Source organism: Aethalodelphis obliquidens, unplaced genomic scaffold (assembly GCF_003676395.1).
Source record: "Aethalodelphis obliquidens isolate GAN/ISIS:26980383/991018 unplaced genomic scaffold, ASM367639v1 scaffold10, whole genome shotgun sequence".
NCBI classification, from domain to species: domain Eukaryota; kingdom Metazoa; phylum Chordata; class Mammalia; order Artiodactyla; family Delphinidae; genus Aethalodelphis; species Aethalodelphis obliquidens.
The window spans coordinates 15282462-15296621 of NW_020837954.1; the positions used below are offsets into that span (position 1 = coordinate 15282462).

General features: G+C 39.8%; 1 protein-coding gene across 6 annotated transcripts in view; it reads left to right on the forward strand.

Moving 5' to 3' along the window:
* Positions 1-14160, forward strand: part of MIA2 (MIA SH3 domain ER export factor 2) — a 109490-nt gene that overhangs the window by 18250 nt on the left and 77080 nt on the right. For 2 of the 6 annotated variants that reach the window (XM_027111115.1, XM_027111116.1), the window contains exon 1: positions 1128-1274. The exons of 2 other annotated variants lie outside the window; for them this stretch is intronic. In XM_027111115.1, coding sequence (XP_026966916.1) covers positions 1248-1274 — 27 coding nt within the window. In that variant the 5' untranslated portion in view covers positions 1128-1247. Of the gene's footprint in view, positions 1-1127; positions 1275-3582; positions 3900-14160 lie in introns of those variants that run through there. 2 more of the 6 variants (XM_027111114.1, XM_027111113.1) reach the window with 2 other exon arrangements.

The following is a 14160-nucleotide window of genomic DNA, read 5'->3' on the forward strand; positions in this document are numbered from 1 at the left end:
TAGTCTTCCATTCTTCTGTGGCAACAAGAAGCTCAAGCTGAATAGCGCTTGCATTGAATAGACATGCGGTTTTCATTTCCCTATACTTATTTCAGCTGTTTGGCCTCTATACGGCTTTAAGTTCATAATGTTTGGGCTAAATGCTCTGAAGAGTTTCTGCCAGGTCAGGAATTCTAAGTCTTAGTGGGTCTATTAAGCATCCATAATAGCTGCAGTAAATGGAAAATTTGAGCAATTTTCCAGTTAAATTTAGGCAAAAGTGTTTCCTTTTCTTCTTGCCTAAATGCTTCAGGTAATTGTTTCTATTCGCTGATAATTTTAGTTAGATTTTGTATACAAAATACTTTTTTTGAATTGTTTAAGTAATAGGAATCAACACCACTTTTTAATCTACTTTATTTTATAATTGAGGAGGCTCTTTTGGTTCTAACCTTTATATATTCTTAACTAGAATAAAAAATATATATAAATATATTCATTTATATGTGGAATAAACAATGGAAATTACCCAGCTCTTGTTCAACAGGTAGCTCCTGATTTAGTATGTTCTGAGAGCAGCTCTTACATCACTAGTGCAGAGAATGAAGATGTGGCTCAGCATGTTTGACTTTCTTTTGAAGGACTAGATTGTACAGCCTGTGACACTGACTGTTTAATTAAATGGGAGTAACTAGTGTTTACAGTTTAGCAACAGGGCCCTTCATAAGGGAAATCAGTTTCTAGGTTGTGGACAAGGTTTACTGGTTAGCATGTTTCTAATGTTCTTGTATGCTTTCTAGCAGCTGTCACAAACACTAACAGCATTTGTTCTCCATTTCCTTTAAAGTAAGCTTATATAAAATGGCAAAATCCCATATCTACTTAAGGAGGACAAACTTTGATATCTTTCACATGGTAAAAATCATGTACTCTATATGAATATAGAATAAAACATTCAATTTTATTTTTATCAGTTACCTAATTTAGTATTTCTCTTTTCAATTGTAGATTTTAAGAGGGTAGTACTATGCAAGACATTTAAGGAAGAATTAATCAGGAGTTATGTCCATGAAATTAGATTATGGGTTGGTAGTCACAACTCCACCTAATAGCACCCCTTTGCCACACAAGTGTCAAAGCAGGATCACAGTGTGGAAACACAGAGTGCAGGATGATGTATTAGAATCTGAAATCTTTCTCAAGGATATGAGGAGCTTAGTAGAACTTTATTTACATATTAGAATATATTAACATGAACCTTTTAAAAAATGGGATTGAAACATCTAGAGGAAGAGGTAAGTTTCTATATGACTATTAAGTGTGCAGAAAAGAAATTAGGTTTGAACCTGGCATTGAGTTTAAGTTTTACTGTTTTTGATATGGGAAACTTGTAGATTTTTCTTTTAAATTTCATTTATCCTTTTGTTCCTGCTCTGTTTTTAATATTTGGAATGGTAATTATTGAAAAACTAGAAAAGGACACAGACTGTCTCAGGGAGGGCAAAGGGATTTTTAAAAAAATGTTTTACATTGTAAAACATTGTAAAATAGATCCTGAAAGCTAACGATTCTGGAGTTCCCTGAAAATGTTCAGACTAACTGAAGAATTTTCATTCAGTAATACAGTGTTTTAATTGAGGCATATGTTGTTGTTCTAAGATCCTTTGAAATTCTAAATTTTGGTTATGCTTCTGTTTAGATTTTTTAAATTAATTAATTAATTAGTTTATTTATTTTTGGCTGCATTGGGTCTTCGTAGCTGCACACGGGTTTTCTCTAGTTCGACAGAGTGGGGGCCACTCTTCGTTGCAGTGCGCGGGCTTCTCATTGCAGTGGCTTCTCTTGTCGCGGAGCATGGGCTCTAGAGCACAGGCTCAGTAGTTGTGGCTCGTGGGCTCCAGAGCACAGGCTCAGTAGTTGCGATGAACGGGCTTGGTTGCTCTGCGGCATGTGGGATCCTCCCGGTCAGGGCTTGAACCCATGTCCCCTACACTGGCAGGCGGATTCTTTTTTTTTTTTTTTTGCGGTACGCGGGCCTCTCACTGCTGTGGCCTTTCCCGTTGCGGGGCACAGGCTCTGGACGCGCAGGCTCAGCGGCCATGGCTCACGGGTGCAGCCGCTCCGCGGCATGTGGGATCCTCCCAGACCGGGGCACGAACCCGCGTCCCCTGCATCGGCAGGTGGACTCTCAACCACTGCACCACCAGGGAAGCCCCTTATCTTCTGATTTTAGTAAGCTATTCACATAGTTTAGTTTCAGCACACACTGTCCAACACATATGAAGGTTGTGTAATACCTTAAAAATGGAGAATCATCAAGCAATTTCTGCTACTCTTTGCTACTTGTGAAAGTTCCTGAAACTCCTTAAGCTGATGTGGCAAATGAGAGAGAGCACTTTGAGTTCCAAAAAACTAGCCTGCATTTTGGTCCTGAAAATCACTTGCCGTGAACTTGGGCCATTTCTGGATTCTTTTCGGCACAATAGTTCTGTTGCTGCTAGAGCTTAACATTAGGGAAGTTTCCTAAGGAACTAAGATTCTGTTCAATTATTGAGTTCTCTCGGGTGATTTGTTTAGGAAGAAGTATCTGTGGCTTTTTGAGTTGCTTCATTAAGGACTTCAATTAGAAGACTCAGAGATGGGTGATCCTTTACACCTGTGTTAGCTAAAACCCATTCCCAAGAACAGATCCAGCCCTGGGTATTTTATTCAACAGACCTAAATATAGGGTCCTAAATTTAGAGGGCAAGATGCTACTTTTAGCTTCCCTTCCTCAGAGGAGAACAGCACGCGCCCAGCTAAGGTCCATACGGGTTTGATTTAGCATTTGGGTAACTAGGAGCTCATGGAGTTTAAAGAGTTTTGCCCAGCAAGTGCCCAGGTAACTCAGGTAAAAGTGAGTAAAGCCCTCGAACCCTTCGCTGGGCAGAGGAGGCCCGATCGATGTCCTCTTGCGTGGGAGAGGTTAAACTTTGCCCAGACCACAGCTGACCCGAGACGCCTTCCTGTCCAAAGTCCGGACACGGTTGGCAGGAGGCGCGGGCCCTGCAAACCATTTTCTGACAGGAATGAAGACGGCGGCCGGTTTCCCTGGGCCGGCGGGCTCCCCCAGGGTACGACGCCGTCAGGGCTTCCGTGGGGTGCGGACAGCAGGCTCTAGCGGGGCTGCGAGAGGAAAGCGATGGGGGCTGGAGCTGGGCCAGGCGCCGGCACCCGGGCCGAGGGGGCGCGTCGCGCTCACCCCGCCGGGTTACGCCGAGGGGCTTCCGGGAGAAGCCTCGCCGCCGGCACCCGAGGTGGGGACTCCTGAGACCTAGTCCTGACGTTCGGGGCGGTGCGGCCCACACCACAGAGCAGGCCCGGAGGTCGAATCCCATTCTCTCAGCCCCAAGCCTCTCGATTTCCAAGGCTGGGTAGTTCCGCCAGGTAGAGCCCCGGCCCCTTTAAGAGAGAACGACCGGGACACGTCTACTAACCTCGCGCGAAGTAGGAGGGGAAATTAACGGAGTCCCCGCGACCCCGCCTCCGTGCGGAGGTCTGGCCGAAACCAAACCGAGGGGTAGGGCGGCGAGGAGAGTGCCGGTCGCAGGCTCGTGCGGGCGGGCTTGGACCTTCGGATCTTCAGGACGCAAAGCGTAACCTAGGGGCCGAAGCTCCCCGGCTGGGCAGCGTGGACACTTGAGGCCCGTAGGCGCCTTTCATCTCTGGCACCTCCCCGCAGCCGGCTTCGCAGTGGTCTGCTCCGGTTGCCGGGTGCGGGTTTGGGTTCCGGACCGAACGCTGCGTGTCCGGTGCCGCTGGTGGTGGCTCGGCCAGGCCCTGGTTACGGTGCCGACTGCCAGGGCAGGCTTGACACCATGGAGGGCCCCGGGACTGTCTCTCAGCCGCACTTGGGGCTGGTCCTGGGAAAGCTTCGCCGGGTGAGTCCAGGCGCGATCCGGGTCACTTGGCTCAGGGGTCGCGGGAGACGCCCGGGGAAGGTAGCAGCCGACTTTGGCTTTGGGGTCTCAGCGGCGGTGGTCGGAGGTTCTGAAGCCAGTTCTCACCTGTCGCCGGGCTACGGCCTGTGTCCGAGACAGTAGCCAGGTTCCTAGGATGCCTGGGCGGTTTTTTTGTGTGGTGTAAGGGGACCTGGAGATCAGGAAGGTGAACAGAGCATATTAGCTTAGCAGGACTTTGCAAAGAAGGGTGTGTTTCCCGATTCCTAAAATGAATTAGCCTTTCGGTCGTGTTATTTATTTTGAACAGAGGTCAATAACACGTGGTTTCCCCGACAGTGAGAAACTTGAGGACAGATCCTCTGAAATGAGTTCCTTGTAGTACTGAAACTTCAGGTTGCTTGAAAAGACACCTAAGCCTGGGTAGGGAATCGGTATTCTAATTCTGCGTTTTCTTTTAATAAAGAATGCTTTTTTGAGATGCTTTACCGTAAGTGAGATTGTTCTTCGTTTCTTTCTGTGTCTTGTTAATGTAAGAGGTCATGTTAATGTAAAATCTGGAGATACTGAGCTCCCAGTGTTCACAATTTCCTTTTTTTTTTTTTTTAGGTTCAGTTTATAATCAGGTTGCAGGGATTTTTCTCACTAAGTATTTACAGGTGTCTTTGTTGACATGTTTAGGGGCATTTATGTCGCCGTATTTTAAAAAAACTATTTGCATTAAAAATGTCAAAAGCCCGTTTAAACATTGGGGCAGTTATGATGATCGGTTTCTTGTGTACAGCAGACTGGGAGCAGTATTACTAGAGTGTAAAGTGGGCTCAGGGAGTGATGTGCAGTGATGCTTGTTGGAGACGTAAGTTTGTTCCAAGCGATGTAGGTGCTGGAGAGCCCTTGAAGTATTGCAGTGGTTAGACTTTTGGTTTAAATAGATCTTCCTGATAGTAGTATGTAGGTTAGGTGTAAGGACAACAAAACTAGAAGCAGAGTGTAAGGGAGAGGTGACAGAGTCGTCAAGTAGGGGTAGAGAAGAGGGTACTGAATTGGAAATATTTAGTAGCTAAGAACTATAGTGGGTAGGAATTTAATGATTGTATGCAAAGGATCAGAGAGAGAAAAGGAATCTAGAATGACTCCCAGTTTCTGGTTATGGCAACTTACTCATTCAAAGAGATAGAATATATAGAAAGATAAGGATTTGTGGGATGAGAGAGAATTTCAGATTGCACATATTTCCCTTTCTTCACGAAGAACAACTCTGTGAACAATATCTTCATCTGGATGATTTTTTTGGCTAAATGCACTATGCTCACAACACTGGCCTGGGGCCTAGGATAGCACAACACTGCTGTTTTTAATTTTTTTTTTTAAGCTAAAAAATAATTTTTTATTGAGGTATAATCATATAACATAAAATTTACCCTTTTATAGTATGGAATTCAGTGATTATTTTTTATGTTCATTATATTGTACAGCTATCACCACAATTTTGGAATATTTTTATCACCCTAAAAAGAAACCCTGTCCTTATTAGTACATTTCCAATTCTCACCTCACTCCATCCCTTGGCCACCACTAATCTACTTTCTGTCTCTATGAATTTGTCTATTCTGGACATTTCATGTAAATGGATCATACGATATGTGGCCTTTTGTGTCTGGCTTCATCTACTTAGCACACTTTCAAGAGTCTTTCGTGTTGTACCATGTAACAGTACTTCATTCCTTTTTATGGCTGAAAAATATTTCATTGTCTAGATATACTATATTTTGAATATTCATTCATAGTTTAATGGATATTTGGGTTGTTTGTACTTTTTTTTTTTTTTTTTTTGCGGTACGCGGGCCTCTCCCTGTTGCGGCCTCTCCCGTTGTGGAGCACAGGCTCCGGACGCGCAGGCTCAGCGGCCATGGCTTACGGGCCCAGCCGCTCCGTGGCATGTGGGATCTTCCCGGACCGGGGCACGAACCCGCGTCCCCTGCATCGGCAGGCGGACTCTCAACCACTGCGCCACCAGGGAAGCCCTTGTTTGTACTTTTTGACTACTATGACGAATGCTGCTATGGACATTCATGTACAAATTTTTTTAATGAATATTTTAAGTTCTCTTGGGTATATACCTAGGAGTGGAATTACTGGATCATATTTACTGTATGTTTAACTTTTGGAAGAACTGCCAATTGTTTTCCACAGATGCTGTACCATTTTACACCCCCACCAGCAGTTTATGAGGGTCGAATTTCCCACATCCTCTCCGATACTTTTTTTTTTCTAAATAGTCACTCTAATGATGAGTGTAAAGTGGTATATCTCATTGTGGTTTTGATTTGCAGTCCCCTGATGACTAATGATGTTGGGCAACCTCACATGTGCTTATTGGCCGTTTGTGTTGTCTTCTTTGGAGAAATATCTCTTCAGTTCTTTTACCATTTAAAAAATTGGATTATTTGTCTTTTTACTGTTGAAGTCATAAGAGTTCTTTATACATTAACGAAGTTAGACCCTTATCAGGTATATGATTTGCAAATATTTTCTCCTGTGGATTGTCTTTTTACTTTCTTGATGGTGACCTTTGAAGCACCAGGGTTTTTAATTTTGATGAAATCTAGTTTATCCTTTTTTTTCCTTTGGTTGCATATGCTTTTGGTGTTATATCTACGAAACCAGTATTTAAAATAAGGTCACAAATATTTACATCTGTGCTTCCTTCTAAGAGTTTTAGCTCTTACATTAAGGTCTGTGATCCATTTAAAATTAATTTTTATATATGGTATAAAGTATGGGTACAGATTCATTTGTTAGTGGGTGGATATTCACTTGTCCCAATACCATTTGTTGAAAAGACTCCTCTTTCCTCATTAATTTTTTATTGGTACTGCTGTTAAAAATCAATTGACCATAATTTTTTTTATTGATATAGTTCATTTACAATGTTATATTAGTTTCAGGTGTACAACATAGTGATTCAGAACTTCTATAGATTATTCTCCATTTAGAGTTATTATAAAATATTGGCAATATTCCCTGTGCTGTACAATATATCCTTGTAGCTTATTTACTTTATGCATAGTAGTTTGTACATCTTAACCCCCTCCCTTTTTCCTGCACCTCCCCCCTCCCCACTGGTAACTACTAGTTTGTTCATTATATCTGTGAGTCAGTTTCTGTTTTGTTGTATTCACTTGTTTTATGTTTTTAGATCCCACACACAGTGATAACATACAGTGTCTTTCTCTGTCTCAGTCATTTCACTAAGCATAATATCCTCCAGGTTCCTGTGTTGTTGCAAATGGAAAAATTTTATTCTTTTTTATGACTGAGTAACATTCCATTGTATCTATATCTGTATCTATCACATCTTCTTTATCCATTCATCTGTTGATGGACACTTAGGTTGCTTCCATATATTGGCAATTGTAAATAATGCTGCAATGAACATTGTGGTGCGTGTATCTTTTCAAATTAATCTTTGTATTCTTTGGATGTATGCCCAGGAGTGGAATTGCTGGATCATATGGTAACTCTATTTTTAGTTTTTTGAGAAACCTCCATAATGTTTTCCACAGTGGCTGCACCAGTTTACATTCCCACCAACAGTGTCCGAGGGTTCCCTTTTCTCCACATCCTTGCCAGCATTTGTGGTCTTTTTGATAATAACCTTTCTGACAGGTATGAGGTGATATCTCATTGTGGTTTTGATTTGCATTTCTTGGATGATTAGTGATGTTGAGCATCTTTTTATGTGCCTGTTGGCCATCTGTTTGTCTTCTTTGGAAAAATGTCTTTTCAGGTCTTTCACTCATTTTTAAATTGGGTTGTGTGTGTTTTTGACATAGAATTGTATGAACTGTTTATATATTTTGGATATTAACCCTTTATTGGTCAGGTCATTTGCAAATATTTTCTCGCATTCATTAGGTTGTCTTTTCATTTTGTAGATGGTTTCACTTGCTGTGCAAAGGCTTTTAAGTTTAATTAGGCCTTATTTGTTTACTTTTACTTTTGTTTCCTTTGCCTTAGGTAACAGATCCAAAAAATATTGCTATAATTTTTGTCAAAAAGTGTTCTGCCTATGTTTTCTTCCAGGAGTTGTTGTTTTTTTTTTCTTTTTTTAAATTTATTTATTTATTTATTTTTTGACTGTGTTGGGTCCTCGTTGCTGCATTTAGGCTTTCTCTAGTTGCAGTGAGTGGGGGCTACTCTTCATTGTGGTGCACGGGCTTATCATTGCAGTGGCTTCTCTTGTTGTGGAGCATGGGCTCTAGGCACATGGGCTTCAGTAGTTGTGGCACGCGGGCTCAGTAGTTGTGGCTCACGGGCTCTAGAGCAGGCTCAGTAGTTGTGGCGCACGGGCATAGTTGCTCCACGGCATGTGGGATCTTCCTGGACCAGGGCTTGAACCCATGTCCCCTGCATTGGCAGGTGGATTCTTAACCACTGAGCCACCAGGGAAGCCCCCTTCCAGGAGTTTTTATGGTTTCTGATCTTACATTTAGGTCTTTAATCCACTTTGAGTTTATTTTTGTATATGGTGTGAGAAAATATTCTAATTTCATTCTTTTACATGTAGCTGTCCAGTTTTCCCAGCACCACGTATTGAAGAGACTGTCTTTTCCCAGTTGTATATTCTTGCCTCCTTTGTCATAGATTAATTGACCATAAGTGTGTGGATTTATTTCTGGGCTCTCTGTTCTGTTCCATTGATGTATGTATCTGTTTTTGTGCCAGTACCATGCTGGCTTGATTATTATAGCTTTGTAGTATAGTCTGAGGTTAGGGAGCGTGATTCTTCTGGCTCTGTTAATCTTTCTCAAGATTGTTTTGGCTATACGGGTTTTTTTATGTTTCTGTACAAATTTTAAAATTATTTGTTCTAGTTCTGTGAAAAATGCCCTTGGTAATTTGATAGAGATTGCATTGAATCTGTAGATTGCCTTGGGCAGTATAGCTATTTTAACAATATTAATTCTTCCAGTCCATGAACATGGTATAACTTTCCATCATAATTGACGGTAAGTCTAAAAGTTTATTTCTGGATACTCATTTCTACTCCATTGGTCTATATGTCTTTCCTTAGGCTATTACCAAGCTGTCTTTATTATTGTAACCTTGTAGTAAGTTTTGAAATAGGGAAGTATGAATACTCCAACATTGTTCTTCATTTTCAATATTGTTTTGGCTAATATGTGTGTAGATAGATAGATAGACAGCCATATGTATGTATGTTTGTATGTATCTATGACTATATATCTCTGTAAAAGGAAATGCTATCCCTTGCATTTCCATAAGAATTTTAGGATCTGCTTGTCTGTTTTTACGAAAGAGGCATTTGGAATTTTGATGGGGATTACATTGACTCTGTACATAAATTTGGAGAGTATGCCATCTTGACAATATTAAGTCTTCCAATTTATGAACATGGGATGTGTTTCCATTTATTTAGATCTTATTTACTTTCTTTCAACAGTGTTTTGTAGTTTTCAGAGTATAAGATTTCCACTTAACTTTGTTAAATTTATTCCTAAGTATTTTATTCTTTTTTTTTCTATTGTAAATGGAAATGTTTTCTTAATTTCATTTTCAGGTGGCTCATTGCTGTTGTATAGAAATATGACTGATTTTTCTCTTTTGATTTTGTATCCTACAGCTTTCCTGAACTTGTTTGTTAGCTCTAATTGTGTGTGTGTGTGTGTGTGTGTGTGTGTGTGTGTGTGTGTGTATGGTTTAGGATTTTTTTTTTATGTGTAAGATTATATCATCTTCAAATGGAGATAGTTTTACCTTTTTTCCCCCCAGTCTGGGTGCCTTTTATTTTTTTCTTGCCTAATTGCCTGGTTAGAATCTCTAGTACAATGTTGAATCAATGTGGAGAGAGTGAACATCCCTGTCTTGTTACTGGTCTTAAGGTGAAAGCTTTCAGCCTTTCACTGTTAAGTATGTGAGCTGTGAGTTTTTCATAGATGCCCCTTATAAGGTTGAGGAAGTTCCCTTCAGTCCTAGTTTGTTGAGTGCTTTGATCCTGAAAGGGTGTTGGATTTTCTTAAATCTCTTTTCTTTGTCTGTTGAGTGATCATGGGTTTTTTCCTTCTTTATTCTTTTAATATTGTGTTTATTGGTTTAGTTTTGTATGTTGAACCAACCTTGTATTCTTGGAATAAATTCCACTATCATGATATATAATTGTTTCTACATGCTGCTGGATTTGCTTTGCTAGTATTTTGTTGAGGATTTTGCATCTATATTTATAACAAATATTGATGTGTGGTTTTCTTTTCTTGTGATGTATTTGTCTGACTATCATATCAGGGTAATACTGGCCTCATAGAATGAATGAGTTAGGAAGAGTTCCTCCTCTTTTATTTTCTGGAAGAGTTTGAGAATGATTGGTGTTAATTCTTCAGTAAACTTTTGGTATAATTCACTACTGAATCCAACTGGCCCTGGGTTATTCTTTTTGGTATCCACAGGGAATTGGTTCCAGGACCCCCATGAATACCAAAATCGGAGGATGCTCAAGTCCCTTTCATAAAATGGCATAGTATTTGTAAATAACCTATGCACATCCTTCCTCCTGTATATTTTAAATAATCTCTAGATTCCTTATAATACTGAATAAAATGTAAATGCTATGTAAGTAGTTGCCAATGTGTGGCAAATTTAAGTTTTCCTTTTTGGAACTTTCTGGAAATGAAAAATTTTTTTTTTTTTTTTTATCTACAGTTAGTTGAATCTGTGGCTGTAGAACCCATGGATATGAAGGGACAACTGTACTAACTCAGTCTGTTTATTTGTTTTAGGTCTAATCAGATTTTCTATTTCTTCTTGAGTTAGGTTTAGTAGTTTATGTGTTTTTAGTAATTTGTCATTTTCACCTAGGTTATGTAATTTGTTGACATACTATTGTTCTCAAGATCTTTTTCATTTCTGTAAGATTGCTAGTAATACTTTACTTACTGGTTTTAGTAATTTGAGTCTTCTCTTTTTCTTGGTTAATCTCGCTACAGATTTGTCAATTTTGTTGCTAGATTTTGTTGATTTTCTTCCCCCCCAAAACCAATGTTTGTTTGTTTTTATCTTTATTGGAGTATTTTTGCTTTACAGTGTTGTGTAAGTTTCTGCTGTACAACAAAGTGAATCAGCTATATGTATACATATATCCCCATATCCCCTCCCTCTTGAGCCTTTGTAAGAGTTTGAGAAGGATGGGTGTTAGCTCTTCTCTAAATGTTTGATAGAATGCACCTGTGAAGCCATCTGGTCCTGAACTTTTGTTTGTTGGAAGACTTTTAATCACAGTTTCAATTTCATTCCTTGTGATTGGTCTCTTCATATTTTCTATTACTTCCTGCTTCAGTCTTGGAAGGTTATACCTTTCTAAGAATTTGTCCATTTCTTCTAGGTTGTCCATTTTATTGGCATAGAGTTGCTTGTAGTAGTCTCTTAGGATGCTTTGTATTTCTGCAGTGTCTGTTGTAACTTCTCCTTTTTCATTTCTAATTTTATTGATTTGAGTCCTCTTCCTGTTTTTCTTGATGAGTCTGGCTAATGGTTTATCAATTTTGTTTATCTTCTCACAGAACCAGCTTTTAGTTTTATTGATCTTTGCTATTGTTTTCTTTGTTTCTATTTCATTTATTTGTGCTCTGATCTTCATGATTTCTTTCCTTCTGCTAACTTTGGGGTTTTTTTGTTCTTCTTTCTCTAATTGCTTTAGGTGTAAGGTTAGGTTGTTTATTTGAGATGTTTCTTGTTTCTTAAGGTAGGATTTTATTGCTATAAACTTCCCTCTTAGAACTGCTTTTGCTGGTTTTGGGTCATCGTGTTTTCATTGTCATTTGTCTCTAGGTATTTTTTGATTTCCTCTTTGATTTCTTCACTGATCTCTTGGTTATTTAGTAACGTATTGTTTAGCCTACATATGTTTGTGTTTTTTCGTTTTTTCCCCTGTAATTGATTCCTAATCTCATAGCGTTGTGGTTGGAAAAGGTGCTTGATATGATTTCAGTTTTCTTAAATTTACTGAGGCTTGATTTGTGACCCATGATGTGATCTATCCTGGAGAATGTTCAGTGCGCACTTGAGAAGAAAGTGTAATCTGCTGTTATTGGATGGAATGTCCTATAAATATCAATTAAATCTATCTGGTCTGTTGTGTCATTTTTTTTTTTTTTTTGCGATACACGGGCCTCTCACTGTTGTGGCCTCTCCCGTTGCGGAGCACAGGCTCCGGATGCACAGACTCAGCGGCCATGGCTCATGGGCCCAGCCGCTCCGCAGCTTGTGTGATCCTCCCAGACCGGGGCACGAACCCGTGTCCACTGCATAGGCAGGCGGACTCTCAACCACTGCGCCACCAGGGAAGGCCCTATTGTGTCATTTAAAGCTTGTGTTTCCTTCTTAATTTTCTGTTTGGATGATCTGTCCATTTGTGTAAGTGAGGTGTTAAAGTCCCTTACTATTACTGTGTCAATGTCGATTTCCTCTTTTATAGCTGCTAGAAGTTGCCTTATGTATTGAGGTTTTCCTATGTTGGGTGCATGTATATGCATATATATTTATAATTGTTATATCTTCTTCTTGGTTTGATCCCTTGATCATTATGCAGTGTCCTTCCTTGTCTCTTGTAACATTCTTTATTTTAAAGTCTATTTTATGTGATATGAGTATTGCTACTCCAGCTTTCTTTTGATTTCCATTTGCATGAAATATCTTTTTCCATCCCTTCACTTTCAGTCTGTATGTGTCCCTAGGTCTGAAGTGGGTCTCTTGTAGACAGCAAATATATGGGTCTTGTTTTTGTATCCATTCAGCAAGCCTGTGTCTTTTGGTTGGGCATTTAATCCATTCACGTTTAAGGTAATTATTGATATGTATGTTCCTATTACCATTTTCTTAATTGTTCTGGGTTTGTTTTTGTAGGGCCTTTTCTTCTCACGTGTTTCCCACTTAGAGAAGTTTCTTTACCATTTGTTGTAGGGCTGGTTTGGTGGTGCTGAATTCTCTTAGCTTTTGCTTGTCTGTAAAGCTTTTGATTTGTCCATTGAATCTGAATGAGATCCTTGCCAGATCTTGAGTAATCTTGGAGTAATCTTGGTTGTAGCTTCTTCCCTTTCATCACTTTAAATATGTCATGCCACTCCCTTCTGGCTTATAGAGTTTTTGCTGAGAAATCATCTGTTAACCTTATGGGAGTTCCCTTTTATGTTATTTGTCATTTTTCCCTTGCTGCTTTCAATAATTTTTCTTTGTCTTTAATTTTTGTTAATTTGATTACTGTGTGTCTCGGTGTGTTCCTCCTTGGGTTTATCCTGCCTGGGACTCTCTGCACTTCCTGGACTTGGGTGACTGTTTCCTTTCCCATGTTAGGGAAGTTTTCGACTATAATCTTTTCAAATATTTTCTCAGGTCCTTTTCCTCTTTCTTCTCCTTCTGGGACCCCAGAAGGAGAATGCAAATGTTGTTGCATTTAATGTTGTCCCAGCGGTCTCTTAGGCTGTCTTCATTTCTTTTCATTCTTTTTTCTTCTGTTCTGCAGCAGTGAATTCCACCATTCGGTCTTCCAGGTCACTTATCTGTTCTTCTGCCTCAGTTATTCTGCTATTGATTCCTTCTAGTGTAGTTTTTATTTCAGTTATTGTATTATTCATCTCTGTTTGTTTGTTCTTTAATTCTTCTAGGTCTTTGTTAAACATTTCCTGAATCTTCTCGATCTTTGCCTCTATTCTTTTTCCGAGGTCCTGGATCATCTTCACTCTTGTTATTCTTTTTTTTATATATATATATATTTATTTATTTACATATTTATTGACGTATAATTGCTTTACAATGGTGTGCTAGTTTCTTCTTCATAACAAAGTGAATCAGTCACACACACACATATGTTCCCATATCACTTACCCCTCGCTTCCACCCTCCCTATCCCACCCCTTTAGGTGGTCACAAAACACTGAGCTGATCTCCCTGTGCTATGCAGCTGCTTCCCACTAGCTATTTTACGTTTGGTAGTGTATATATGTTCATGCCACTCTCTCACTTTGTCACAGCTTACCCTTCCCCCTCCCCATATCCTCAAGTCCATTCTCTAGTAGGTCTGAGTCTTTATTCCTATCTTACCCCTGGGTTCATCATGACATTTTTTTTCCCCTTAGATTCCATATATATGTGTTAGCATACGGCATTTGTCTTTCTCTTTCTGACTTACTTCACTTTGTATGACAGACTCTAGGTCCATCCACCTCACTAC